The 26,373-nt window shown below is 43.9% G+C and overlaps 1 protein-coding gene across 4 annotated transcripts in view; it reads right to left on the reverse strand.

The window, feature by feature from the left end:
• Positions 1-26,373, reverse strand: part of DNM1L (dynamin 1L) — an 829,340-nt gene that overhangs the window by 219,276 nt on the left and 583,691 nt on the right. For all 4 annotated transcript variants that reach the window (XM_086952767.1, XM_086952765.1, XM_086952764.1 and 1 more), the window contains one exon: positions 25,030-25,086. In XM_086952767.1, the coding sequence (XP_086808893.1) occupies positions 25,030-25,086 (57 nt within the window). The remainder of the gene's footprint in view (positions 1-25,029; positions 25,087-26,373) is intronic.

Raw genomic sequence — 26,373 nt, forward strand, 5'->3', positions numbered from 1 at the left:
CAGCAGTGCATTGCACGCGCAAGTTATAGTGAGTCCAACTAACTATAACGTGGGAATTTCAATGGTTTTATGCGAGTAAAATTTCCACCTAACTATAACTGGTGTGAAACCTATGGTTTTTTCAGTGAATATATATATATATATATATATATATACACACATATATATACACACATATATATATATATATATTGCAATTTCAGTAATGTACATGCACATTGAGTTGTATTGCACACACTGGTGTTTTAAATATCAAGACCCGACACTTAGTATTATACTGGAGAACCTCATTGGTAATAAGCATCAAAACGGGCAGTCACGGGATTAAATGCACTTGCGTCATGGTATTGCATCCATTGTTCAAATCATGATGCTTAGATAAACAAACTGTTCACATATTGTAGTTAGAAAAAATGAAAGCAGTTGTATATAGTTTTCTATATCCATGCATCAGATGTTTTGTATAGAGTTTAATTAGGGCAATCAATATGGCGCTCGACTTGTGTGAGGAAGGCCGGTGCCTTGGCCAAAACGCGTCACAATGGCTGTTTTGAATGGATTAAACTTGCCATTTTAAATTTGATTCTGTTTTTTTTTATTGTTCCAAAAGACAGAAAGAAAAGTCATACCGTAACTTACATAGACAGTTCATAGGAGTTCCACACCAATATAAAACAAAAAAATGCCATGAAACAATGCAAGAATATATCATAGTATATCTAAGAAACAAACAGAATTCCTAAATTATTCTGAAAAAAAATCTATTAAAGGATTGCCATATGGCCAATCCTTGTCTTCTTGCCTTAATGTTTTGACATTATAAAGACTAACTTCTAAGTTATATATATATTATATAATTTCGCCCTCCAGATCTCAAAAGCTGGGGCTTCTGCCTGGAGCCATGTGGTCGCTATACATGCTGCGACCATAAACATTAAATATCTAAATTCATGAAGTATTTGACCCTCCAAAGGTTAAGAATAGAACTAAATGACATAACAGTGTCCATAAAAGGCGTGTGCCCAGATAAATCAGCCTCTTTTGAATGCGGCTCACAACAGATAAGTAACTCTTTCTAATCCTTACTACTTTATGCTAGTGCCTACTCTGATATTTTGATATGATACTTATTCTGATATTTTTGATATGATGTGTACTTACTCTTCCCACATACTGCTTCTTTATTGAACTGTTTATCATATTGAACTTATTTTCGAACTTCATCATTCATGAGTATTATCGGAAAGACTGCCTAACTGCACCTTTCAGTCTAATCTCCTCGTCACTCGCCCCCCACCCTTCCCTTGATCGCTACCACTCCCGCGATCCACCCCTCGACTTCCAATTTATGGTCGTCGACCCCGCGCCTCTCCCCGATTGCGCACACCTCCCAGTCTTTCTGCGCCTCGCGCTTACCTTCCTACCTCCTCCCCTGCTGTGGTTCCTCAACGATATCCCGGCGATATCGTCCCTCGCTTCACCTCACGTCTGCCGACATCTCCCTCGTCCGGATTCGAGGAATGGCCCTTGGCAACAGCAACGCAACGCTGCGTTTCCGCCAGGGTCCATTCCTCGATCCCATTCTCCTTCAGCTCGAGCGCTTCGGTTGCCGTTTTCAAGGCTTTACCGACTGCGCTCCTGCCTCCAGCTATCGCTTCAACTGATCTGGCCAATTTATAACTGCTCATCTTATAACTTACCCTAATATTACCTTACACTGCAATTTTAACTAGATTTACCTAAGTTCTGATTAATTATACTTTACCCCTAATATTACTTTACCTGGAATTTACCTGGAATTACCTTAAAAATAAAAAAATAAATAAAAAAGAGCTAATTTGTTACCTAACTCTCATACCCATTATACTAGCTATTTTATCTAATAACTTTGTTACTTTACTTACCTGCCATGTCTGATCCAGATTCAGATGACGCTATGGCAAGCTCCCCAAATCACAACAGTGATAATTTTAAATCCTTCCTCCAAAAGGAAATGAGGACCTGTATGTTAAATACATTCCGTGAACTTATGTCTAATAAAAGGTCCCTCTTACCTGATGTAGAAACCTCTGATTTAGAAGCTGAACACTCTAAGGCTACCAAAAAAAGCAAACACTCCTTAAGCACTGACGGAGGTCGCGCTACCTCATTTGAAATGGGAGGTCCAAGCACCTCAAAAGGCATGGGAGGTCTAAGCACCTCAAAAGGCATGGGAGGTCCAAGCACCCCAAAAGGCATGGGAGGCCTAAGCGCCCCAAAAGGTAATGTTGTCCCGAGCGCCATTGACAACGCAACAAATCTCAGTGCTCCCCTCAATTCCAGCTCAGAGGAAGATGAATTCTTCCTGGATCCTGACGACGAATTCGTCTTGGACCTTGACGAGCAAGATACCGATGAATGGGACCTTAACGCTCTGTCAGAGACGCACTCCTCGGATGCAATCCTTGACCCTCTCGGTGGGGAAATGTTCTCCCCTGAAAACATCTCCCACCCTAACAGCAAAAAGTGGTACCCCCATGACCACGTAGCTAAGTTTGTCACCAAGTGGCTGAGAAACTCTCTTCAAAGAGAATCTCGCAACACCATGAGATCCGAGTGCCCCCGTCCATTCATCGAGGGGAAAGTCTGCCAAACCCCCAATCTAGACCCAGACTTAATCAAGTTCCTATTCAAACTAGGTAAGGACCCAAGAAAAGGCCTAGAAAGAGCCCTTAAAACATGTCAAGACTACCTCCTTGACCTCTTGGGTCCCCTTACCAGAATCCTAGACCTCGCTGAGGAATCACATATCTCCCACACACCCCTTGACATTAACCTGATTAAAGGTTGGAGCCAGAGAGCCATTGTACTACTGGGCAATGCCAACTCCTCCCTCAATATTGAAAGGAGAAAATCTGTCCTCATCAGAATTAACCCCAAACTCGGGGACCTTGCAGAGAAAGAGCCAACAACTAATACTAATGGCCTCCTCTTTGGACAAGATATGATCAAAACCCTTGGCAAGTACGTGGCAACCTTTACAGCCTTAGACAAAGCCCAAAACAACATGAAGCGCGTTTTTGGCCAGGCCGGTGGAAGAGGCCGTTCTTCCGGCCGTGGTAATTTCCGGCCTTTCACCTACGGAAGAGGAAGAGGTTCGTCCGGTAGAGGTAGAGGCTTCTACCCCTCCAACTCCAGACAGTACTTCCCTCAAAGAGGAAGAGGCTCACGCGGAAGAGGCTTTCCCGCTCGTGGTGCTCCCAACAACACCACCTCAAGTAAGTGCACCCCTTTCTTCTTCCCCTCCCAAAGTCGGCGGCAGACTAAAACATTTCCTTCATGTTTGGGAATCCCTGACCCAAGACCCATGGGTTCTAGAAACAGTTCAGGGCTTCAAAGTAGACTTCACAGAGATTCCTTTCCAATCTACTACTCCCAATCCTATGACTCTTCCTCTGGAGCATCTAGAAATCGTCAAAGAAGAGGTTTCCTCTATGTTAAAGAAGGGCGCAATAATAGAGGTCCCTTGGTCTCAAAAGAATTTCGTGAGTACCCTTTTCCTAGTCAAAAAGAAAGACAAGGGTTGGCGCCCAGTAATAAACCTTCGAGAGGTAAACAAGTACCTCGTCTACCGTCATTTCAAGATGGAGGGCATCCATCTGCTCAGAGACCTTCTTCTCCACGGAGATTGGCTAGTCAAATTGGACTTAAAAGACGCCTATTTTACCATTCCCATGGCAATAGAACATCAGTCCTTTCTCCAATTCACCTGGGACAATCGCCTTTTTCAATTTCAGGCCCTCCCTTTCGGTCTTTCTTCCGCCCCTTGGTGTTTCACCAAAATCATGAGAACCATAGTCTCCATCCTAAGAGCCAGGGGTATTCGTCTCATCATCTATCTAGACGACATACTAATAATGTCCCAATCTCACTCTCAAATTCTAGAAGACTTACAAACCTCTATGAACCTCATAGAAAGTCTTGGGTTCATTATAAACAGGGAAAAATCAATCCTTTTACCCTCCAAATCTCTCGAATTCCTCGGCTTCACCGGGGATACTTCAACCTGTCTTCTCTTACTCCCCAAGAAGAAGATTGCCAAAATTCGGAAAGAAATCAGATTTGTTCTCAAACATCACTCCTTATCCCTGAGAGAACTAGCCAGACTCCTTGGTCTACTCTCTTCCTCGATACAAGCTATCTTCCCTGGCCCCCTCAACTACCGTGCTCTTCAGAGAGTAAAAGCCAAAGCTCTCAGATCTGGACTTTGGTATGGAGACCAAGTCTCTCTAGACGAAGAAGCCAAACTGGAACTCTCCTAGTGGCTGGACAATTTGGACGCCTGGAATGGAAGAGCTATTTTTGGTTCATCTCCAGACTTCTTTCTAGAATCAGACGCCAGCCTTCACGGTTGGGGTGCTCGTCTTCTCAACCAGGACACTGGTGGTATATGGACCCCTTCAGAATCTTCCCACCACATAAATTTCTTAGAAATGACAGCCGGGCTCTATGCTCTGATGAGCTTCAGACAATCTCTCCAAGGCAGATCCGTCCTCCTGAAGATGGACAACGTCTCCGCAGTCTCGTATATCAACCGCCTTGGCGGTACGAAATCTGCCGACCTTTCGGACCTAGCCAAGAAACTCTGGATGTTCTGTTTGGAACACAAGATTTCCCTGAGGGCCGAATACCTCCCCGGAAAATCCAACCTCTCCGCAGACTGGAACTCGAGGTTCCTAGTAGACTTCAGCGATTGGAAACTCAATCCAACCATTTTCAATTCCCTGTCCGACCTCTGGGGCCCCTTCGATGTGGACCTCTTCGCAAGTCGCTTGTCCTCCCAACTTCCACAATACTTCAGTTGGATGCCAGACCCGGGTGCTCTCGCTGTCAACGCTTTTCTCCAACCTTGGGCCCCTCTCAGACCCTACGCCTTTCCCCCCTTTGCCATGATTCAGAGGGTTCTTCAGAAAGTGAGACAAGAACAGTGCTCCCTGGTCCTGATAACTCCTTTCTGGCCGTCTCAAGCATGGTTCCCCACAGCCTTGGAACTCTCTTACGACATTCCTCTCCTAATCCCGGCCTCTCAAGGTCTCCTCCTAAACGCAAACGGAGAAGATCACCACCTGGTTCTTTCAGGGAGCCTGAACCTTCTTGCTTGGAAAGTGTCAGGCAATCTAACCAATTGTCTGGACTTTCGTCATCTGCTCTTACACTCCTCGGAGAATCTTGGGCACCTGGAACACACTACAGATATAATAACATCTGGAAAAAATGGTCTAGTTGGTGCTTGGAAAGGGACCTGGATCCCGTGGAAGCTCCTATCGTTAATATAGTCAATTTCCTCGTGGAACTTTTCGACAGTGGCCTCTCTTATAGATCCATTAACTGCTATAGGTCTGCCATTTCCGCAGGTCACTCTATCGTCAACGGTAAAACGGTAGGTAAAAACCCTATTGTTTGTAGGATCCTTAAAAGTATCAGACTTAAGAGACCCCCCAGACCTAAATATCAATCTGTTTGGGATGTTAAATTGTTACTTGACCTTTTTTGCTCCTGGCCTGATAATTCCCTTCTTAACAGAAAATGTCTTTCAATCAAACTTGCCTCTCTTCTTTGTTTAATCTCCTGTCGCAGAGTTTCAGATGTTAAAGCTTTAGACATCTCCAATAGATCTTATGAGATGTTCGGTGTTAAATTTGAAATTTTTAGGAGAACTAAGACCATGTCTGATTCTATCTTCTATCCACGTTTTGATTTCTGTAAAAAGCTCTGTGTGGTTGACTGTATGAAGGAGTACGATTCCAGGATGTCTAATCTTCGACCCCCTGATGCAAATCAACTCCTCGTTTCCTACGTTAAACCCTTTAAACCCATCTCATCCTCCTCTATCGCAAGGTGGGTTAAATTGGCTATGAATTTCGCTGGTATTGACCTTTCAAAATTTCAAGCTCATTCACTAAGAAGTGCAATGGCCAGCAAATCATATTGGTCAGGTGGTAAGTTGGATACTATCCTTAAAGCTGCTGATTGGTCTAATGCTTCTACCTTCGCTCATCATTATTGTAAACCAATTGAACATGTTTCTGATGTTGTGATTCAGGGCTACCAACATGCATAATGTAGCCTCCTGTCTTGTAATGAAATTGCGATTCTCCTATTAACATGACCAGAGAATCTGGATTTCATTAAAGACACGGAGGCTAACATTATCCCCCCCGTCCCTCCCTTGAGGGATATTGAGGATTAATTTGGTTTACAATGTTTTGAATGTTCCATACCTTTAACCTTGCCTTTCTTTACTTCTGAAGGTTTCCTTGTACCTTTCTTGACTTGCCTCATTTTCTTTCAGACAATTCGAATTGATGACCCGCATGGATTTACAAGTTTCAAGCATACTTCCTTCAAGTTTCAAGATCTGTTCTTCGTTCATGCATTCTAAAAGAGGCTGATTTATCTGGGCACACGCCTTTTATGGACACTTATGTCATTTAGTTCTATTCTTAACCTTTGTGATGTAAGCGGCTGTGAGCTGCATTAAAAAGATTAATGCATAATGTTAGCCTCCGTGTCTTTAATGAAATCCAGATTCTCTGGTCATGTTAATAGGAGAATCGCAATTCATGAAGTATTTGACCCTCCGTACATTCCTCCCCTATACCCAACAAAATCATACTAGGTGTTAAGCAAACAGTGCTACCAATAACATTTGACAAAGGTTTCAATTTGATTGTAAAAGATAGCTAACCTGGGACAAACAAAAAATATATGCATGATATCCGCATTCTGTGCCTTGCATCGGAAACATTCCTCATTATTAACAATCGCATTCCTATCCCCCATTTCATCATCACAGCCGGAGTGCGATACAAATTAAAGACAGTCTTATAATGTTGAGCTTTTAGAGAGGCAGATAAGACTACCTTACGGACCATGCAAATCGAGTCTTCCACACAGATAGAATTATCCGATAGCCTTTCTCTCCATCTTAAATTAGATTTCTCTAGATCGTCGCCCCTTGATGTTAACAGTATTTGATACATCACTCCTATTTTAACTTTTTGCTTAATTGCTTCTAATAAATCAATAGCTATGAGAGAAGAAGCCTGTTTTCCTAAGAAATCCCGAATTTGCAAACATTTGAAAAATTGAGCATTTATCAACAGAAATGTTGTTCTAAGATCCTTAAAGGGCATAATTCCCCCCTCACTGGTAAAGAAGGCTCCCAGATTACAGATACCTTTAGCTTGCCAGTTACGAGCTATATGATCCTGAAAAATAGGTGGAAGCAATTGTTTTGCAGATAGAGGGGTATAAAAGGATATTCTAGGAATATGAAAAATCCTCCTAACATGCTTCCAAACGGAAAAAGCAGCTGTTACTGTCTTAAACCGTGTTCGTTTATAGTAACTGCCATCAATTCGGACAAACAGACATTTGTAGGCTTCGGAGCCGAGGCTCATCTGATATATCGAGGGAGATTCAGCAGCATTACTAATCTCTTCCCCTGTTAATAAGATCCGCATGTTACTGAGCATACAAGACATAAGATAGAAAGCAAAATCAGGATTTGCCCATCCTCCTCGGACTAAAGGAAGAGTCATGAATCGAGATGCTCTTCGAACATTGCCTGGGGCCCAAAGATATCTCTCACATATCGACTGAAGTTTTTGCATTTGCGGTGTAGGTACCATCAAATGGACTGCTCTAAAAAAATACATCACTCTGGGTAAAATGACCATTTTTAACAAATTAGATATGCCTACTAATGTACATGTAAATGTAGTATACTTGTAAAGCGCACAGCTGCCCCAGCAACGGGGCGTCCCGGCGCTGTATAACGCTGTGGAACCCTTCCTGGCTCTCCCTGTGAGATGACCCTCCTGGGCACCCCCAAGGTGAAGCCAGGCATCCAAGTGTTGTTGGGGCCGTCGTGGAGATTAAGCAAGCTATTGCCCAGAGTTGCAGCGTGGGACCCATGATTAGAGTAGGCGCTGTGGCGGGAATTATCTAGTCCTCGGACACTGAGCCCAAGACCCTGCTGCGTCGGGACTTGAACCCTGGTTTCGAGCCTGATCTCTGCTTCAGAGTCTGCCGCTCTAACCAGTGAGCCACACTTCTCCATGTAAGATGTAGACTTTGCCAAGCATCCAGAGCCTTTTTAGTTTTGGCCAAAATCTGATCCCAGTTAACTTGAATCAGATCGTTTAGTGATGTTCTCAATCTAACTCCTACATAAACAGCTTCGTCCACCAACCTTGGATCTTTAACCCCAGTAGGATCTGTGCACAAAACTTGAGTCTTTGAAGGGTTCAATTTGTAGCCCGAGTATGCCCTAAATCTCTCTGCTAGTTCTATCTCTGGGAGAGCAATATCCGGATCTGCAGTAATAACCGCTATATCGTCCTCATATACAAGCACAGTGTATTGTACATTGCGGACCATGAGAGGAGGTTTTTCCCAGACACAGGGGGCAAAAGATGGCGTCAGGCTGCACGGCAGAGTAAGCTGGTCTTGAACTCTCTCTGAGGTTTCCCCCTCTCCTATGTCTTGGCCCGATTACAGAAAGGTCGATCTGCCTCACAAGTTATGGAGTAAAGAATTACAACAGAAGGAAGAACTGTGTGCGACAACCGAGGTATTAAGAAGACCCGGGATGATTTGGCGGCTCGGATTTCATTTATTCAACTTATCACGCAAAGCTGTTTGGCTCGGACGACTGCTTGTATTGCTGTATTTTTCTACATTTCTCACCAATTCCACAGTCCGTCGCCCGCTCGAAAATGCCACCTAAACAAACCCTAAAATCAGTGGCAAAAAGCAACAAGACCGACAATATACCAACTGCGAGTTCTGCCAGCATTCCAACACCTAGAACTCCCAGCAAGATAAAGAATGCAGAGAATGGTAGCAAAATTAAAACTACTAATGTCAAAACGAGCCAAACTGCGTCTTTGTTTCTGAAACGCCAAACGAAAACAAACTCACAGAAATCTGCGGCGGCAGGGGCTGTGACGGCGTGCTCTGGTTCTGGGTCTGTTGCTGTTGCTGAAGATCCTTCGGTCGGTGTGGATATGACGGGTGCTGGGAGTGCCACGGTTCTAAGCCCGGAACTATCGTTGTCAGCACCGCTTCCCATGAGCTCCGAAAGTCTCAGCAACGAAACTCTCCATGGAGAGCCCCCGGGTGTCACTGAAATTCAGATGGGTGAGTGCCCTGTACATGAATCACGGAGCAGCAAGTCAGAAGAGCTACAGACTAAAGTCCAAGTAACTGCCTTAAATAGAGGGATTGTGGGAGATGTAGTCCCGGGCCCATTGCATAGTGGTAACTTTCAAGGTACTTTGCTAGAGAGCACAGATGGGTTCAGTGTCGCACTGAAAGATACTACTCCCAGGCAGCAAGACACTTTGGCTGAAAATATTGAAAATATTGAGCGCATGCATAATGAGCCAATTGATCATTTTTTTTCACTCTCAGATCCATCCTCGTCTGACGATGCAGATATTAGTAGAGATTGGGCAGAGTATGACACTGGCTCTCCAAGCTAGGAGGACTGTGATGAAAGGATCAAGAATTCTGGCAGTTATATTGGAACGGTTCGGAAAGGCAATACTCGGTGTAGACCTGACCCTATAAGGGCTAAATCCAATCTGCCTAATCTGACATCACAATCTTATGAGGATAACTTAACGTGGGACTATTCATTTTCGATTGCCCAAGTTATTCAGGGGTCTGATCAAGCCGCAGGCCTTGCTAGGATTGATATACCTGCAGACCCTATAAAAGAAATCACGTTGGACATGATATACGATACCATGTTGGCACATCGTGCTGAATCAAGACTTGAGAATACCCGTACTTCAGGAGCTTGCCGCAAACTTCAAAACGTCATAAGAAAGGTTGGCAAGTCATGCACAGATATTGGCATCAGAGTTGGAGAAGCTGAAAGTAGAATATCTACGCTAGAAGATGAACTTGTGATACAAAAGGGACTAATGGCAACGCTAAAAAACCAAAAAGACGATGTCACCTGGAAACTATCCGAACTCGAGTATTGTATGAGACGCAATAACCTCAGGATTTTGGGTATTCCCGAGGGGGCTGAAGGAGAGATATTCATAACTTCGTGATTGAGTTGTTTACTGAGGCATTCCCCGATTTAGCCCATTGGGATTGGAAGGTGGAAATTCAAAGAGCGCATGTCTTTCCATTTCAGATTCGCTCTCAGTCTAACGTAGCTCCTCAAGCCACTATTCACCCTCGAGCTGTTTTGATTTCATTAAATAACTTTTTATCTCGAGAAGCAGTTATTGATTTAGCAAGACCAAATAGAAAGCGAGCGGCAAAAGGGGATAATTTTTTTGTTAGACCTGACTTTTGTCATGAGACAGTTGAGCGAAGGTGGCAGCTTCGACAACTGATCCCTTTATTCCAAGCGAAAGGGGCTCAGGTCTTCTTATTAAACCCAGCAAAACTAAAGGTAATATATCAGGGGCAGCCAACGTTTTTTTCTTCTGAAGAGCAGGCAAAGGAATTCTTACACTCGCTATAATTGATGTATTAGTAGTAACACATATTGATTTAATTGTGTCCCTAAGAAAGGCCTCAAGTATTTACTATTTTGAATGTAGAGAGGGGGCTCTCAGGGAGGGCTACCAGCTCACCATCAACAGGGATTAGGGTCCTTTTGCCTAGAGTAGGGGGGATTATTTGTGGGGGAGGGGGGTGGCATCAGGGAGGGGGGCTGAATGGGGGAGTGAGGGGGGGGGGAATAAATGGGGAAAATGTTCCATAAAGATTTTTGATTTTGTTCTTGTTGTTTTTTATTCAGCTATTTTTTCTTTAGGAATGCCCTTCTCAATCTATAATGATTTGCAATATTATATCCAATGGCTAATTTAGGATTGAGAATCTGTTCTTATAACGTCTGTGGCATGAATAACTTAGATAAACGGAAGAGGCTCCAAACGGAAATCAAACTAATTAAACCTGATATAATTTGTAGTCAGGAGACTCATCTACCCTGGAGCAGCAAGCATAAGTTAGCAGATCTAGGCTATTCTATTTTAGCTGCCTCTAAACAATCTAATATGGTCAGAGGAGTAGCCATCTTAGCACGACCATTATTGATCAGTCCAGGTTGGACCTTAGTAGATATTCATGGCGGGTGGGCTACCTTGGAATGTATACTTGGGAAGGCAAGGTTTAAACTATGTACGATGTATGGATCCAACCTGGATGAAGAGAGAGTTTTGGATTATTTGAATGGGGAACTGGCTCTTTGGCCAACCCCTCTTATTATGTGTGGGGATATGAATATTCATCTTACAGATAACATATTGGAAGTAGGACACCAAGATTATAAGGGTTGTAAGCCTAAGGTCTTTCTGGCACTTAAAAACTTGTTGATTGATCATGGGTTGGTCGATGCTGGGAAGGAATTGTATCCACAAGACCCGGGATATACCTTTTTTTCCTATCCCCATAATAAGTTAATTCGTCTAGATTATTTTTTTTCTTCTGTAGTGTGGGTCATTAAATCACAAATGCAAATATTCCCTAGGCTTAACTCTGACCATGCTCCTGTTGTTATTACAATTCCTAACATCACATTGGTGAGGCAAGCAAAGGCTTTCACATTTGATAGGAAGCTCCTTCTAGATCAAGGATTCACTAGCCATATCCAGACTTTGATTAAGTCGTATTTTCAGATAAATAGATTTTCAGCCATGGAGAGCATTATTTGGGATGCGTTTAAGGCTTGTTTTAGAGGAGAGGCTCTGAGCTATGGGTTGTATATTCAGAAGCAAGCTAAACAAATTATAGTGGATTTATACGAGCAGCAAAAGGAGACCGAGGTAATGTTAGCTGTATGTGTGCGGGAGAACAGTGATACTGGGACTATATTGGACAAACTTGCTAAATGTAAAGCTAACATAAATCGGATCTGGGCGAAAGAGATAGCGGCTAAGTATCAAGTTTATAAGCGACAAATCTATGAATATGGGGAAACTGCGGGTAAATGTTTGGCACAGAAAATGTGCTAAAAATGAGGGTTATAAAATTAATTCTATTCTGGATGCTCAGGGGGTCATGGTATATGATACACAAGCAATTATGAAAGTTTTTCAAGAGTTCTATGCAGAACTCTATGGGCAGGAACAGACTGATGAAATGCCCTCGGATTTTGGTCTTCCTCCTCTGCCTTGGGAACATCTTAATACTGATGACGCCCTGAGATTAGATCAACCATTCACTTTGGAGGAACTGGACACAGCAGTGTCTAGTATGGCAGTTGGCAAGGCGGCCGGTCCCGATGCCTGCCCATTGAAGTCTACAGGGTGTTTTACCAGAATTTGCGGGAAGATATGCTGGCTACTTTTCAAGCAGCCCGCCTGGGCGCACCACCTAGATCCTGGCAAGAGGCAAATATAGTTATCTTTAGGAAAAACGATAAGCCCCCTGAACTACCTGGATCATATCGACCCATTTCGCTGGTGAACTGTGATGGGAAATTGTATGCTAAGTTACTTGCGAATCGATTAGCAGTAGTAATTTCATCTCTAGTATCCCCCCGTCAGCATGGCTTTGTACCGGGTCGAGGGACAGTTAATCACATTACCAGAGTCGTCACCCTTCTCGACGTCGCGCAGGTCGAGGCCAGAGGCATGGGGCTCGTCCTGCTCGACGTCGAGAAGGCATTTGATAGAGTATCATGGGAGTTTCTAGGGGGGATAATGCACTGGCAAGGATTCGGAAATGGCTACATTCAGGCTTTGCAAGCGCTTTATCAATCACCCACAGTAGATTATGTACAATGGGATATAGATCGGAACAAGTGCAGATAGCCAAGGGAACTCGACAAGGATGCCCCTGTTCTCTCCTTCTTTTCGCCCTATATATTAACCCGTTTATCAGAATGTTGGAGGTAAGCTTAAATTTGATTCTGGGCAGAGCCTGTTTTATTCAGAACGTATATATATACACACACACACATATATACACACACATACATATATTCCACTGCACCTTTCTCTGCAACTTCCCTCCCACAGGAAACAAACTGATGAGAACCCTTGTTTTCGTGCTTCTCTTTATAGTTTATTGTTTAGTCACTACAATGGCCATGACTTGTTTCGGCCTGACACGGCCTAGATCACATGAAGTGTGTATATATATATATATATATATATATATATTTATACCCCTCCTGTGAGAGTCTTCTATGTCATATGACAGATTGGCTTAGTCCCTATGACAGATTGACATTGACAGATTGCAATTCTTTAAAACAAAATGTATTTACATTTGTATACCAGCACACAGCTACCCCCAAGGGTTTCCCTGCACCAACAAAGAACAGCAGAGGAAGGAGAGGCCTATTGGCTGAAAAGCCATGTTTTAAGGGCTCTACGGAACGACAGAAGGTCAGGTTGTATGCGGAGGGGCAGTGGAAGGGCATTCCACAGAGTGGGGCCAAGATAAGAGAAGGAGCACCCTCCCTTACGAGAAAGTCTAACTTTCGGAAGTCAGAATTTCTCTTGAGTGGAGGATCTGAGAGTACGGGAGGTAACATAGGGGCAGGAAAGCTGTTGCACATAGCCAGGGGACTTAGCATGCTTGATGCGGAACATGTACGTAAGGGCCAGTTTCTCCACTGAAAGCCAGTGGAGATCGACCAGCAACCTGGACGTTGAGGCAGTTTTGGGTGCTCGACAAAGAAGTCTAGCGGCATAATTTTGTACTCGCTTCAGTTTACGTGTTATCTCTTTGTTGACACCTAAATAGAGAATATTCCCATAGTCCAGCCCAGAGGTCACCACGGCTTGGGCCACGGTACGCTGGGCATGGGAAGGAAGCATCCACACAATCTTCCTCAACCATTTCAGAATGGTGAAGCAGGTGGCGGCAACCTTGGTAGCCTGCTGCCGAATAGAAAGGCCATCTGAGGGGAGGGCTGTGGAAGCGTACCCATTTCTGGTGGCCAATGTTGAGGGCTCCAGAGACCTCGATCCTTGCAGAGGATCAGAACCTGTTTTATCGCCATTAAGTTTTAAAAAATTGGCGTTCATCCAAGCCATAACTTTGCAGAGGCCAGATCTAAGTGCCGAAGGCTCTGAAGTTTTGTCAGCTGAGAGAGAGAAAAGGATCTGGGTGTCATCAGCGTATGAAAAAGCGACAACCTCGATTCCTCCACTAAAGTTGCCAGTGGTCTGATATAAATGTTGAACAGTAGGGGACTGAGAGTTGAACCCTGGTGAACCCCATAGGGCAAGAGATGAGGTTTGGATTTAGAGGTACATGAGAAGACCTGAAAAGTGTGATCTGTGAGGAACGAGCTAAGTCTGCTCAAGGCTGTCCCAGTAACACCAGAGAGTTGGAGGGCCTTTATGAGTACGGTATGAGAGACCTTATCAACGGCCGCACTCAGGTCAAGCAGTACCAAGGCCATGGTATTGTCCACGTCGATGTTCTGTCGGAGCACTTCTGTAACCCCAAGCAGAGTGGACTCGGTAGAATAACAGGTCCTGAAGCCAGATGGGGTGGGATACAGAAGCCCATTTGTTTCAATAAACTTGGACAAATGCCCATTAATGTGTCTCTGAAGAATCATTGAGAGAGCGGGAAGAAGAGAGATTGGACGAAAGTTAGAAAGAAGGGCAGGATCAGCGTTAGTTTTTTTTAACAAAGGGACAACCATTGCATGCTTCCAATCTAAAGGAACAATGGAAGTCGTTAAGGATGTATTAAGCAATTGAAGACGTGGTTAAGAGAGGGTGGGTCAATTTGTCGCAAGACTGCAATGGACAGTAGATCACAGTGTGATTTTCGGGTGCCAAGACCAGACAATCGCAGGCACAGTGGGTAAAGGAGAGGAAGCAGGGGCAGTGCTAACCAGCATAGAATAAATGGTTTCGACTTTATTGACAAAGAATTGTGCAAGATCCTCGCATTGTATTGAATTAAGGTTGGGAGGAGGTTGTAAAGTGGTTGAGCCAGATAAATCCTTGAACATATTAAACAAGGTTTTAGAACAGTTGTTAGCCTGTAAAATAGATGTGGAAACAGTTGGCACGTGCAGCCCGACAAAGGGAGTCATAGGCCCGTTTGCTAGTAAGATAGGCAAGTTTGGTATCGGATGCACAATTGTGACTGTGCAAAATCTTTTTTAGGATCTCAAATGCTCATTTCAGAGAACAAGGAGGAGGCATAGTGCTGAGGAGTATGCAGTTAGATAGAGCATCCACCACACTACTGAATGTACCTAACTTGTTCTTTTGATGGATACTTCCAAATGCAGATTGATCACCTGCTGAATAGATACTACAGCTGTACCTCACAAAAGGTGGAGGGACAGACACCACCAAGTTCTGCAGGACTGTGTGGCCAAAATGGCCCTGCCTGAGTACTTGATTATCAAGACAGTAGTAACGGTTGAAGGTGTGTACAGACGCCCATGTAGCAAGTCCAACACCAGAATTCCCTTTGCCAATAGGACTGTGGTAGGCATGGCTCTGTCGCTGGTAATCTGGTGTAAGGGAGTGTTTGCAAGGGTGGAGGGATGTTTGGTGGTCAGGAAAGAGTTCCAGGCAGTAAGCCAACTCTACAATGGACAAAACTCAATGGTCTGAGGTGATGTTTTGCTACTGCGGAAGGAATCCCTGCAGTCATCCCCTGACAGGTGTTGTCTGATCAAGGAGAAGACATCACTGCTTGGCGGTGGGGTTCCTTTAGCTGCCTCACCTCTACCCCTGCCCTTGTAATAGTTTCCACCACAGGCGGTCTTGTGTAACCCCAAGAGGATTGTGGTTTGTGATGCTGCCTCTGGTAGGAGATGGAGGTCTTTGTGGAGGTGGTCTGAGCGCCGCCCCAGAATGGTGAGGGATGAAAAGTCACACAAGGCGATCGAGACTGGAGAGCTACCATTGCTTTGGCAGTGTCCAAATCTTTCTTGATTTTTTTGGGCATCTGATCAACTTGAGGACCAAAGAGGTGTTCCGTATCAAACGGCATGGTGAGCAGATGTTGCTGGACTTCTGGCTTGAAGCAAGAGAGACAGAGCAAAGCATGCCCGTGGATCAAGACACAAGGATTTATGCCTCTGCAGCGGTGTCTGCCTCATCAAGAACACACCAGAGGGTGGTGTTGAAGATCATTTGCCCTTTCTCTACGATCTCCTGTGCTTGTTTGTATTGCTCAGGGAGATGCTGGATTAGGAATCCCATTCCATCCCACTCGGCACGGTCATATCTAGTAACTACACAAAACAGGGTTAACCTTTGTTATTGTGATCTCTTCGCACTTGCGGTGTCCTAGTATATCTCAAGAAAGTGAAGGAGAATTAGTGTGATCCTGGCATCTCTTTTATAAAAAAAAAAAATTATTTGCTTTTCCTTTATCAGACAAAAACATAACTGGCATGTCACAAAAAAACGTCAACCACCCCCCTGCGACTCCCCCCTCCTCCTCCCCACTCCCAGCAAATTACATTTTCATCCTCCATTCCATCTGGCTTGACAGCGCTTCCTCGTGGACCCCAGAATGTTGAATCACAAACCCAATTAAATCCGGCCCCCAAAAAATGCAGCCAGGTACACCACCCCTCCGGTTCACAGTCCTCCATCCAAACCATGATATCGTTGCTATTTCCTTCACACTCTTCTTCTTCACATTCTTAGGGCACCCCCTCGCCTTATACGTGACCCTCTCTGCTGCCATATATAAGTCCATACCCCTTCTCCACACATCGAGCCCTGGCAGGGTGGGGGCCCCCCACGCCTTCGCCACATCCCTCTTAGCTACCACCATGGCCAGAACAAGAACAATCAGGCGCGGGCGACCCAGGTCAATATCATTCGTAATACCTAGGAGGACCAATTTGGGATCTAATGGTAGGGTGACCTCTAAAACCTCATCCACCTCCTTCAGGACCCCTGCCCAGTACGGTTGTATGTTCGTGCACTGCCAAACAATTTGAAAGAAATCCCCCCCCCCCCCCTCCTGTCCACATCTGAGGCATCGTGTCATTGGCCCTTCCCATATGGTGTAGGCGTACCCTATCGTAATAGACCCTGTGCAGGATTTTAACTGGATAAGTAGTTGGCGGGACTTAATGGCCACTTCCCTCGGGTACATCAGGGCTGTGTCCCAATCCACAGTATCCAACTCCCCAACATCCTGTTCCCAAGATGCTCCAAGTTTTACTAACCCATCTGGGGTATTATTGATCAGTGTTTTGTAGGTCAGGGAGACTGACTGCCTTGCACGGAATGTGTTCCTGTAACAATCACCCCTCCAGTGGTGCATACTCCAGCAAGTCGCAGTTGCGCATATCTATAAAACTGTGTGTGGCGGAGCCCAAATTTCGCCCCCTAAGGACCTGGAAGGACTTCAGTTCTCCCCTCCTCAACAAGTCCCCCAACACGGAGATACCAATGTCGTGCCACCTCTGGAACCCATGGAGTTTGTGCAACTCATTCAGCCAAGTACAGTGCCATATCGGGGTCTTCTTTGTCGGTGTGTGTCTCCAGCCTATCGCCCTAGTCGCCCCCTCCCAGATCTCCAATGTGAACTTGGTGGCTGAAAGTAGCCGTTGCCTCCATATATATGCTAACCATATATTTCTTCACTACATCACACGTGCAACACCCTCACCTTGGGGATTGCCAGACATAACCAGGTTTCTAACCTCAATACCTTTGTCTGATCCTTCCATCCTTTTCTCATGCTTTTACCTTATACTATGTTTTACCTATTGCTATCTTTTATAAGCAATACATGTCATAATTAGTTACACGAAACCGTCAGACTGTGAAGATATTCCATTACCTGTCTGAAACGATATTAACTTACCCACCAATATAGATCTATTATAAATCCTATGTGCTTATTCAATTGTTTACACTTTAAGAAAATCCATAAATTCTTATTAAATGAAACGAACTAAGTCCGTTGTCAGACCCTTTAACCAACTTAAATTCAGCATCCAAGTAACTGGCCAAAAAAATCTGTAAGTGAGATGACTTTCTACTATATCAAAAACCATACCACTTGTGTATTGGGCAGCAGAAGTAAATGCTCTAAGCTTTGCATAAGCTCCAACACAACCTTTCAGAAGTCCTCAGCCTTCTAGAAGATTATGTGTTTGAGGGTTATTGAGCAATCTGGGGCTCCCTCGGGTTGAGGGTTTCCAAAATTCTGCTGAGAAATAAGCGACTGGCCTTCCAGTCAACCTGTGCCAGGCAAGAGACTCAAATGCTAGGCACTGGCACTACAGCTGTATTCAGACGTCTGGAGTGCAGTGGACCTGCTAGGTAGTCGAAGAGTCCCTCCTGACTTCTCCAAGTGAGCCCTTCACCAAGAAGGAGGTTCTGCTTCACAATCCCACCTACACTGGTGTGCCAGCATATCTCTGTAGGTGATGTGGCAGTCCTAGTTCAAGTCTCAGTCATGTCCTTCAGTGAACACATGACTGACTTGGCTGTTCATGGCAGAGATGCAAGCAAGACCCGGGAAAGCTGAGTGTTGCCTCATTTGTAAAACACCTAATAATATTTCAGTTATTCCAGCCTATTAGATTATATTATATTTCTAAACATTAGGGCCACATAGCCAATAAGAATCCTTTTTTAATTTTTCTCAAATGTACCCAGTGTAAAATCTAATCGCATAGACATTAACACATTCATGATCAACGGCTGCTTAGTTTTTGGGTTACAACTTTAAAATGCCTCAAGCTTTACAAACTAAAGCAGCAAATTAAACTTAGCCCAACAAAATCTGTACATTCAGTGTACTTTCAATTAGCAGTTTTTTTCTTTTATTGGTCGAGTACGCTAAAGCAGAAAAAAACTTTTTTTTGTGAAACAATAACTTAATCCCCCACGTCATCATGTCTAATCTCCGTCAAATCTGTCACTATGAAGCACGTCTCCTGTACTTTAACTTTCTAAACCTTGGTGTGGATTGCTTAAGGGACAGAAGTGCAGAAAAACAAAGCAAAAATGCAGTTTCAGCTGTAATGTGGTCAAGCTAAACAGAATCCTCTCTTGTGATTCCCTCATTCATGTGAAAAAAGTGAAATGGAGGACAAGCGTGTTGCTTATTGAGAGGATTCGGAGTGCTATTCAGCCAACAAATTCAACCTGAACAAATGCATGGCATTTACTTTATGGGACATGTCTACCTTATATTAAACACTAAATTTAAATGCGGATTACAGTAGATGAATGGTCTGTTACCTCCACTTCTCACAGTCAAATCTTCTGTGGGATCAACGACAATGGGGACATTTTTCACTATTAATATAGGGACAAACATTCACTAGTTTTGCCATTTGTTTCTGGTAAGGGCACATTTCAAGAACGTATTAATCTTGGCAACTTCTGTGTTGTACATTCTTGCTTTAATGCTATACGTTGAGGCTTTTTTCTTGTATTATTCATGAAAATGTGTGCATATTAATATAAAAACATCCTTTACGTGGTCACATTCCTAAGTTCTAGCCATTTGACTCTAATAGCGAACTTAATGAAATAGAGGCAAAATATACTATTGAAAAGGCCAGCGACTTTCAAAAGACGGATGTTTGTGGTTTAGTTTTCAATGATGAGTCATTTTTTAGGTCAAGCCTACCACATAGCACAAGCTGTTTAAGAAAAACATACTGCGAGTCTGGTGGGCTTACAGCCAGCCCATTAATTACCATTAGTTGGCTTTGTCACTCATTTGCTTGTTTCCTATTCGTCGTTGCTGGACTTCCTCAACTTATGCTTGCCTTTCCTCGTCTCATAGCCTCCTTACAATCATTTTGATTTGTCCTTCTCCAGAGAGTCCATAGGATTTGTAGCCTCTCCCTCATGTGCTGCTTCACCACTTCAACAGCCCCCACCACACAGGACATCAGAGGAGTCCACAGCAGTATGTACCCTCACTGCCCCACCTTATATGGAGCTTTCCCAGGTCCATGGCTAAGGAGTCAATTTCTGTTCCATTCCCACACATCTTCCATAAAGCTGGGAGTGTGTCAAAACCAATGCCAGTCATCTCAGCATCTGGGTGCTCTTGGGCTATTAAGGAGAGGTTCATAACAATTTTCAGAAAATAGTTGCTGAGCCCTTAGAATATACCTTGGAACGTTCCCGAAAATGACTTTTTAATATGAATAAAAAAGTAACATGTTACAACTGGAGGGAGAATTAGACTAATAACTAAAAATGTACCTAATGGTTGCAGCTAGAGCAGAAAGGGTTGTGGGTATGCAGAGTATTGTTGGTGTGCAGTTGTCCTGCTTAGTTATTTCTAATACGGAGAAGGCTGTTCTATGAGATTTAATGTGCAAAGGCTATAGTTTCAATGATACGAAGAGAGGACATCACTTGGAAATCTAGGGTTCACTTACAGTCAGCCAAAGTAATTGCCCTGGAATTTAGGGACCCCAGATAAAGCATCCAAGCCAAGCCGAGTTGTCTCTTAGGTGGCACAGGTGAGCTTCCACCTTTCTGAATGGTGTAATTTGTTTATTACTCGCATCTGCTTTAATTGGTTTTCAAAGGTTGTACAAAGTTTGAAGGTGGATACATAAAATTACACCTTTGTGAAAGATTTCATTCATATTATCCTGGTCTAGATCATTAATAAAGTAAAGACAGCAACTACAATAAGAATGTTAGCAGCATTTATATTTAATAAAAGAAAAGGAGTGACAGAACTATAATATGTCCACAAATATCACTGCTCTGTTGAGTAAAATGAAAATATCTGTGCTGCAAACATCAGAATCACAACCTTGTGGTCAATTTAGAAAAATTAAACCAGACAGTAAAAGCACAGAACTTAAAGTTTAATAGTCATTCTGGAGTTTTGCAGAACACTTTAGGCGTAGCAATTGGTTTTTTTTATTAATCTTTTATTTTAAAACCGACATTTGGCAAAGTTATCTACTTAACAGTTTACAAAATTAAAGTTAAAATATAGAATCATTAATCCATGAACTAATTGGAGCCCATATGTCTGCCCCTTTTTTACGGGCTCTAACTCCTTTATGTTTATAAACTTCTTTCTCCCAGTGGTATGTGGCCAGCAGTTTTCCCAGCCAGCAATGAACTGATAGGGGTTCTTTATCAAGCCATACTGTCGCTATAGTAAGCCTGAACACCGCCATCATAATATAGACCAGCGTCTTGTTGGGTGATGGCAGCCCCCGATTGCTTACGCCAGGCAGTATAACCTGTGGTGACAACACAATATCCCTATCCATTATTTGTGTAACATAGTGACCCATTTTACCAATTAGAACCATTAAACAGGGGCACGTAGCAAAAATATGCACACTATCGGCGCCTAATTCTCCGCACTGGGAGCAGTTAATACCAGAAGTACCTCCCCACCTGAATATCCTTGCTGGAGTAATATACAGGTTAAACCAAGTTTTATAACACAGACCCTGAATATTAGCTGAGATAGCTGCAGTAGAGCTTAATGTTTAAGAGTCCTCGCAGACCCCCTGATCAGCCTGCACCTTCTCTTGCCATTGATCCATATGCTTAACGAGATCATCCTCCTTTATATCATTAAGTAATGTGTAAAGTTTAGAAATTGAAGCCCCTGGTGAACCTAAGACTGCCTCCATTAATGGAATTTTATGGCCCTGGATCGTCTTTTTAAAAAGGTAGTCCCGGATTTGTAAGTATTTAAAAAAGTGAATATTCCCCACACGGAATTTTTCTTTAATTAGAGCAAATAACAGATTTGTGTTGTCCCTTATTAAATCCCCAATGAGCCTCATCCCCTTCCAAGATTCCATATAGCCATCGTGGAAAATTTCTGGTAACAGTTGATTGTTTTGTAGGGGGGTATACCTGTGTATCCTATTTAATTTAAATTTTTTCCTAACTGAGGTCCAAATTTTAAAAGCACCTAGCGTTACCTTGAATTTAACTCGTTTGAAGTAGGCAAGATCAATATGCCGCGTCAGACAACCGTGGGCCTCTTCCCCAAGCAATAATTTGTATATGGAGGGGTAGGATCCGACTTGGGCTTCGATGTGTCCTCTACCCAGCAGATCAGACAGCGGCTGGAGATTAGCTGCCCTATAAAATATCTGAATATCAGGGACCGACCAGCCCCCCCGTTCCTTAGCTACAGTCATATACTTCAATGCCCTCCGTGGGTGCTTCCCTGCCCATAAAAACTTGGAGATAGTTTGGTTAAAGGCAGAAAGCCATTTTTTTATTTACTTCCAGAGGGATTGACCTAAAAAAAATATAAAATTCTAGGCAGAAACATCATTTTGATAACGTTGCACCTTCCTATTAGTGTCAAGTGGAGGTTGCTCATCCTCTTGAAGTCTGCCTTGGTTTTAGATAGTAGCGGCGCCAAATTACATTGTACTACCTCGTCCACTTTTGCTGTAATTTCCACCCAGAGATATCTAGCCTTCTCTGTAACCCTGCTATCAGTCATGTTTACCATTGAGTTTTTAATGATCATGGTTTTCTCCCTGTTCAGGTAATAGCCTGAAACTTCCCCAAATTTTTCGGCCTCTTTTTCTACCACCCTAACTGCCTCCGCAGGGTTAGATGTTGTTATGGCGAGATCATCTGCATAGGCTAAGATCTTTACTTCTCCTCCCATGGTTTGAGCTGCCCAGATGTCATTGTTCTTCACTATTGTCCTAATAAAGGGGTCTATATATAGAGCAAATAATAGTGGAGAACAAGGATACCCTTGACGCGATCCGCGGGTAATTTTAATTAAATCTGATTAAGCGCCCATCATATTGCCTCAGGGTTTTAATACATACACCTTATTGCGTTAATATAGCTTTCGCCCACACCCTGCCTTGCCATAGTGGCCCACAAGAAGGGCCAGGAGACCCTATCGAAAGCCTTTTCGGCATCTAAAAGTATGTCCGCGACAGGGTCTCCTGACACTCCTGCAAGATCAAATAGCGTGATCAGCCTCCTTATGTGGTCTGTAGTCCCTCTTCCAGGTACGAATCTGTGCTGAAACGGAGACACTAGTTTACCTATAACCACTGAGAGTCTGTTTGCTAAAATTTTTGAGTAGATCATTAAATCACTGTTCAGCAGGGTTATTGTATGTATTGGCATTTATATAGCGCACTACTTACCGGTAGGGTCCCAAGGCGCTTCGACCGCTGCGAAACCCTTCCTGGCTTCCCTGAGAGATGGTCCCTTAATGGGTATCTCCAGGGTGAGACCAGGCATCCCCGGCAGTCTGGTGGGGCCGTTAGTGAAGATGAGGCAAGCTAATGCCCAGAGTTGCCGAGTGTGAACGCTGATCAGAGTGGGCACCGAGGTGAGAGAATTATCAAGTCCGCTGACCCTGGTCCGGAAACCTGCCGCGCCGGGAATCGAACCCTGGTCCCGGACCGTCCTCTGCTCTCGGGTCTGCCGCCTCTAACCAGTGAGCCACACTACTTCACTTATTGGTCTGTAGGATCCTAATTGCTCAATTGGCTTACCTTTCTTAGGGAAAACTATAGATGCCCCTTTCCAAGAGTTTGGCGTAGTCTGATCCCGTTGTGCCCTTTGAAAGACTTCCAGCATCAGTCCCATAATGTGTTTCTTAAATGTTTTATAAAATTCCCCTGGGATTGAGTCAGGTCCCGTGGCTTTGCCGATTGGGGTCTGGTCTATCGCTGTTGACAGTTCTTCCCAGGTGATAGGGCCCTCTAGTTGGTTTCCCTCTTCTGCAGATATTTGACCCAAGGCCACTCCTGTTAGGTAATCCTGAATTTTCTGGCTCCCACCCCTGATATCGTCGGTATACAGTTTCTGATAAAATTTCTGAAATGCCGTGATAATGGCCTTTGTCTCAGTCACCAGCCCCAGATCCGGATCCCTGATCTCTCTTATCATGGCGTACACTGTTCTTTCCCTGGTGCGTGTCACCAGAAGGTGCCCTATTTTTTCACTGTTCTCGTACACCCGGGATTTCCATGCCACATATTTACCAGCTGCCTTCTGAACTGATATTTGAGTGATAGCAGCTTTTGCGACAGTGACTTTTATCTGTGCCGTCTCTAAATCTATAACAGCAGACAGCGCCTCTATCAATGGAGCCTCAGCTGCGCCTAGTTCTTGATATAATGCTTGTAGCAGGTTTTTCTCTTCCCTCGGAGATTCCCACCCAAATCTGTTTGTTTCTCCCCTTAACCCTGCTTTCAGTGTGTCCCACACAACACTTAAACTAGTGCTTCCGTAGTTTTCTTCTATAAACCTGGGGATCCAATCGCCAATCTGCCGGATATAATCTGCCTCGCTTAAGTAAGCCCTATTGAAAGGCCACTGTGTCTGCCTGAAAGGTAGCTCCATAGCTAGCTCAATCACTAGGGGGTTATGGTCGGACATGACCTTTGGAAATAGCTCGATTGTACTATTGGAGGCTAATTCCTGAGAAACAAGGAAGTAATCAAGCCTAGTAAAGAGGCGTAGCAATTGTTAACACAATTCCCACACTAGAAAAAGCGGACTGTCTTCAATTGCTGTTACTACCTGAAACACTTCTCGCTATCAGTAATAAATAGAAGAGCAAAATAGACCACACTCATGTCGAAGGATTTCAAAATGAGTTCACCTCCCACATGAAATAAAATCCTTCCAACTACCAAGGTTAAATGCAGTGATTTTGCTAAGAAATCTTTTAAAACCCCCAAAAAGTGCAGATTAGTTAATGCATCAAAGACTACATATGCAGCGCTCCATCAGCAACAGCACAATAAAAGAACACTTCTACATTCTGAAGGTACACTGGTTTGTTGTGCTGCTAAGAAAAGGGAGATCCACTGATTCACATACTATGATATGAAAGAAAGAAGAGAAGGAAGTAGAAAATAGTCAGATTATTCATTTAAAAAGCACATCATTGCTTTGTATTCAATTTGAACCTCACTTTTACTATGGGTGTCAGTGACATGGAACGTTGCTATTCACACTGGATCTCCCATCTAACTTGCGGAAAATGTTTGAAATATCACCCCCAGCACCCATCATATTTTCAGACACAAATATCAATTCTCACCTTATCCCGTGAAACGGACTGAGGGAAGTCTCTAGATTGCCTGTTACGTCTCTGCTCCTTTAAAGAAATCACAACATTGTAAGATTATTTGGATTTGAACGGCATGCAATCAAGCCAACATATATTTGGAAGTCTTTGTCAAGAAGAAGAAACTAGACTGTGCACAAAATAGTTTTGAAGGGAACGTTTACAACCGGCACAAACACATTTTTTCTCACAGCTAAGCAAACACTGCTGTGAACTGGGGAATACATTCATATCTATTAAATTACACTAAATGTTAATTCCTCTAATTCCATCTAGCAGTCAAAAACCAATACAGCTATAAACAAATACACGTGTTATGATAACAAGAGCCAAGGAAAACAATGTCCAGAAAAATTAATGGCACAGTAAATAAGTAGGCAACGCAGCATCTAAATACGTTTATAAAAATACACAATATAATACATAAAAAAGGGAAAAAAGACATTCATGCCTCAGGAATAATACTTAGTTTAAAAGACAATCCTAAATCTTGACCATATTGTTTCACACACAGCATCATATGAGAGCCTACAGTCCTCCCTCGTTATGTCACAAGAAATGTCATGAACGAGCCTCTTAAATGAAAAGTAAACAAGCATTTAAAATGCAATGGTCTCGGCATTTTTAAAGTTAGAGCTATTGGCATTGCTCATGATATTTTTATTTATGTTTAAAAAAAAACATGAATAAATGGCATTGTCATTACAATGCCAATAGCAGGGCAGGAGAGCGTGCACAAGCAAGGAGGGGGCAGGACAGCAAGCACAAGCAACGAGGGATGGGGGACAGCAAGCACGAGCAACGAGAGGGGGCAGGGGAGTAAGCACAAGCAACGAGGGGGGGCAGGGGAGTAAGCACAAGCAACGAGGGGGGGGGCAAGGGAAGCAAGCACAAGCAACGAGGGGGCAGGACAGCAAGCACGAGCAACGGGGGGCAGGACAGCAAGCACGAGCAACGGGGGGCAGGGGAGCAAGCACAAGCAACGAGGGATGGGGGACAGCAAGCACGAGCAACGAGAGGGGGCAGGACTAAGCACAAGCAACGAGGGGGGGCAGGGGAGTAAGCACAAGCAACGAGGGGGGGCAGGGGAGCAAGCACAAGCAACGAGGGGGGAGGACAGCAAGCACAAGCGGGCAGGACAGCAAGCATGAGCAACGGGGGGGGGAAGGGGAGCAAGCACAAGCAACGAGGGGGGGGGGGGGAGGACAGCAAGCACGAGCAACGAGGGGGGGAGGACAGCAAGCATGAGCAACGAGGAGTGGGCAGGACAGTAAGCACGAGCAACGAGGGTAGGAGCACAAGAGCAAGCACAAGCAA

Source organism: Lissotriton vulgaris, chromosome 1_2 (genome assembly GCF_964263255.1).
Source record: "Lissotriton vulgaris chromosome 1_2, aLisVul1.2, whole genome shotgun sequence".
Taxonomy (NCBI): Eukaryota; Metazoa; Chordata; class Amphibia; order Caudata; family Salamandridae; genus Lissotriton; species Lissotriton vulgaris.